Consider the following 3428-nt stretch of genomic DNA (forward strand, 5'->3'; position numbering starts at 1 on the left):
TCGCCCAACACCACGCCGGCCAACGAAACGGACCAACCGGGAAGCAACCAGGACCCCGGGGCACCGCCTGGCGCCACGTCGGGCAGCACCCTCGACACCAAGGCACCGCCCCGCCCACCACCACGACGATGGCATGCAGTGGCTTAGGGTGGGCCGCCCTGCGGCCGAGACAGGAAACATCTTGCACTTCTAGCAAAAAATTTACCCCATGCACATGTTGAATTTGTGATATTTCTGGAGGATTATTGAACCGTCACGTGAAGGTATAGCATCTATGAAGTCGCCATTGGAATTGATACAGTACCTTATTCATAAAAAGAGAAGAATTGATACAGTACCTAGTAGCTAAGAAATACTCTCTTCGCACCAAACGCTTTTATATTTCTTTACGGAGGGAGTAGACCACTTTGATTATTGGACACAACACGGAATCTATCTTTGACTCACTCACGTTCTTCTGTACTGCACGGTGAAAAATCCCGTTCAAAGAAGATTTTTCCCTCCATCCCGTGGACCGTCGTACTCAATTCCCTCCACGAAAATCCTTGACCCTGACCGGCAGCCCGTCGGCCATCCGCAGCGTCAGCGAGGCCACCTGCCGCGGCGTGTAGCCGCCGTCCACCGCCACCTCAAACTCCTCCACCACGGACGCCACGATGGACTTCATCTGGATGTACGCCATCTCCTTCCCGAGGCAGATCCTCGGCCCCGCGTGGAACACGATGTACCGGAACGGGCTCTCCGGCCGGAACGTCGCCTCCGCCGGGTCCGGGTCCAGCCACCGCTCCGGCCGGTACGCCCGCGCGTCCTCGCCCCACACCGACTCCATCCGGCCCATGGCGTACGAGTTGTACGACACGAACCACCACGCCCCCACCGCCGTGCCGTCGGGCAGAACGTCCGCCGCCCGCGCCTGCACCGAGTTCACCGGCACCGGCGGGTACAGCCGCATCGACTCCGTGATGGCCGCGTGCACGTAGTGCATCTCCCTCAGCTCCTCGAGATCGAACCCGGCTCGGTTGAGATCGGAGATTGCACGGCGGGCGCGCACGGCGGCGACCTCGTCGCGGATGCGGCGCTCCACGTCCGGGCGCGAGGACAGCAGCCAGAAGAACCAGGTGAGCGCGGAGGACGTGGTCTCCCGGCCGGCCAGCAGGAAGCTGATCACCACGTCGCGGAGGGCCGTCTCGGTGTAGCTCTCGCCCTGGCTCGCCATGAACCGTGACAGGAGGTCGTGCTTCTCGCATCCCATGCTCATCTCCTCTCTCCGCGATCGGATGATGCGGTCGGCGAAGCCGTGCACCACGGCGATGGACTCGCGGAGCCGGCGCTCGGAGCCCAGGTTGAGCGCCTTCTTTACCTTCCACAGCCCCGGGACGGCGTAACGGAACCTGCCCGCGCTGAGATTGGCGGCGTCGCGGAACGCGTCAGCGAACCTGCTGCTCTCGGTCACCGTCGCGGCGCTCTCGTCTGCGTCCCCGTCCGGGAGCTGCCGGGGATCGTGGTCGAAGGCGACGCGGCAGATGTTATCGAAGGCGTAGCGTTCGAGCGTGTCCTGTAGATCGATCTTACGTCCGGAGCCGGCGGCGCGGCGCAGGAGCGGGAGGAGCCTGCCGTGCAGCTCGCCGTGCACGGTGCGGGCCACGAAGAGGCGCAGCGAGCGTGTGTTGAACTCGTAGCTGGCGGCCTTGCGCTGGGCGCGCCACGCATGGCCGTCGACGTTGAGGATGCCATGGCCCAGGAAGTCGTGGAGCGCCGACGCGAAGCGCGGGCCCTTGGGGTAGTTGTGGAAGCCGGCGCGCATAACGTGCTCCAGGTTGGCGGGGTTGGCGGTGATGACGCCCCGTTCGCCGCCGGGCCGGTGGAAGACGAGCGTGCTGGTGGGCTGGCGCGCGAGCACCTCGGTGATCCAGTCCAGGATGCGGTGCCGGTTCGCCAGGAACTGCGGCAGGTGGCCGAGCAGCGGGTAGGGCGCCGCCGGCTTGTGGGTTCTCCGCGCATGGGCATGGAGGAGGAAGACAGCGGCGATGGAGAAGAGCGGTAGCAGCAGCAGGAAGGCTGGCAATGCGATTGCCATGGTCGATCGACCTCTAGCTCTAGCTAGCTGAAGAAGTGAAGATGGACTATAGATAGCACCTTATATATCGTCTCGTTTTCTAGGGTGTGCGTGAAGGTCAAGATGAAAGATCGAGGAGGAAAAGTAGAGCGTGGCGGCGGTTTCTTGTGCTGACCGCCGACGTACGTGCCGCTGGTCCGACGCCGCTATGCATGATCTGTTGTGCTACGAAATGATGATGAGCCTCTCCGTTGCGTTCAAATAGTATACTCCTGAACCACACAGCTGGGGTGGACTATTCTCATCGGCCTTGGGGGTTGGACTTGTGGAGTCGTTTGGCGTGCGCACGCGATCATGTTTTTTCTCTTTTCGCGTCAAACTTTGATATCTTCATTCAACAACAACAGCCACAATCAGCCAATAACAGGCCGGTGAGCAGGAAAGGAGGTTTAGAGTCGGACCAGCTCTTTGTGACCATCAGCGAGCAAGCATGCTTAGCGCAAAGATGGGCCGGCGTTCAACATCAAATGAAGAAAACGAGGAGGCTAGCTCTTCAATTTCCGGCCGGCTACCGAAGAGGAAGTGGCACATCTATACTCTTAGGACTGGAATGGTCATGGCTCCTCTCCACCGGAATAGTCACATGCGTCCATCTCATGTGTGTTTCTACGACGGAAGGAAGAAATACTGTTACAAATTCTCCACTTCGATTTCCATTCAGCTAGCTTGTTTCAAGGAAAAGTCATTTTGATCAACACCAGTCACCTTTCCATGGATTATTTCTACCTCAGTTGGAGAGCCAACTTGTTCGCGAGCTTGTCAAATGCAGCTTCGTGTGGGTGGAGCCCGGTGACAACAAGATTTAAGCCAGCTCTAATATGCTACATATTTACTTCTAATTTCTAAAGTCCATGTGAAATCTTGACGAGCTGATTGTATGACATTGGCTCTACTGCACCGTTTGGTTTCGGATTGCTTGTTCATTCCTTCTTTTTCTTAGACGTTGTAATGAGCCGGATGGTTTCCGGTAATACAAATGGGGGTAAAACCCTTTCTTATTAAAAAATGCGCTATTTTAACAGAATCTAGTTTTTTTTTGTTGCGGAACACAAGCCAAATCACCTCGAAAAAGCATGAGAATAACTTTTACTATGGCAAAAATAGCTTTCTCAACTCCACTAACAACAAATTTGGAAATCATGAAGTGGCTTTCCAAAAGTGAAATCGTGTTTCTAAGATGTAAATATGATCCGCTTCGAAGTTCATTTGTAAGATTTGGCTAATCAGTCTCGCATCAATGGATCTTCACGGGCTTATTACGGGGTAGATTTGAAGTGGCAAATCGTAATTGGATAAATAGGGAGGGATGGGC

The 3428-nt window shown here is 56.5% G+C and overlaps 1 protein-coding gene across 1 annotated transcript; it reads right to left on the reverse strand.

Annotated features, from left to right (window-relative positions):
* Positions 1 to 348: 348 nt before the first annotated feature.
* On the reverse strand, positions 349 to 2089 carry LOC119352477 (cytochrome P450 94B3-like). Its single transcript, XM_037619099.1, has one exon. The coding sequence runs from the start codon at positions 2075 to 2077 to the stop codon at positions 524 to 526; it is 1554 nt and encodes a 517-aa protein (XP_037474996.1). The 5' UTR covers positions 2078 to 2089; the 3' UTR covers positions 349 to 523.
* Between the last annotated feature and the right edge of the window lie 1339 nt (positions 2090 to 3428).

The sequence above is a fragment of the Triticum dicoccoides genome, chromosome 2A (genome assembly GCF_002162155.2).
Source record: "Triticum dicoccoides isolate Atlit2015 ecotype Zavitan chromosome 2A, WEW_v2.0, whole genome shotgun sequence".
Taxonomy (NCBI): Eukaryota; Viridiplantae; Streptophyta; class Magnoliopsida; order Poales; family Poaceae; genus Triticum; species Triticum dicoccoides.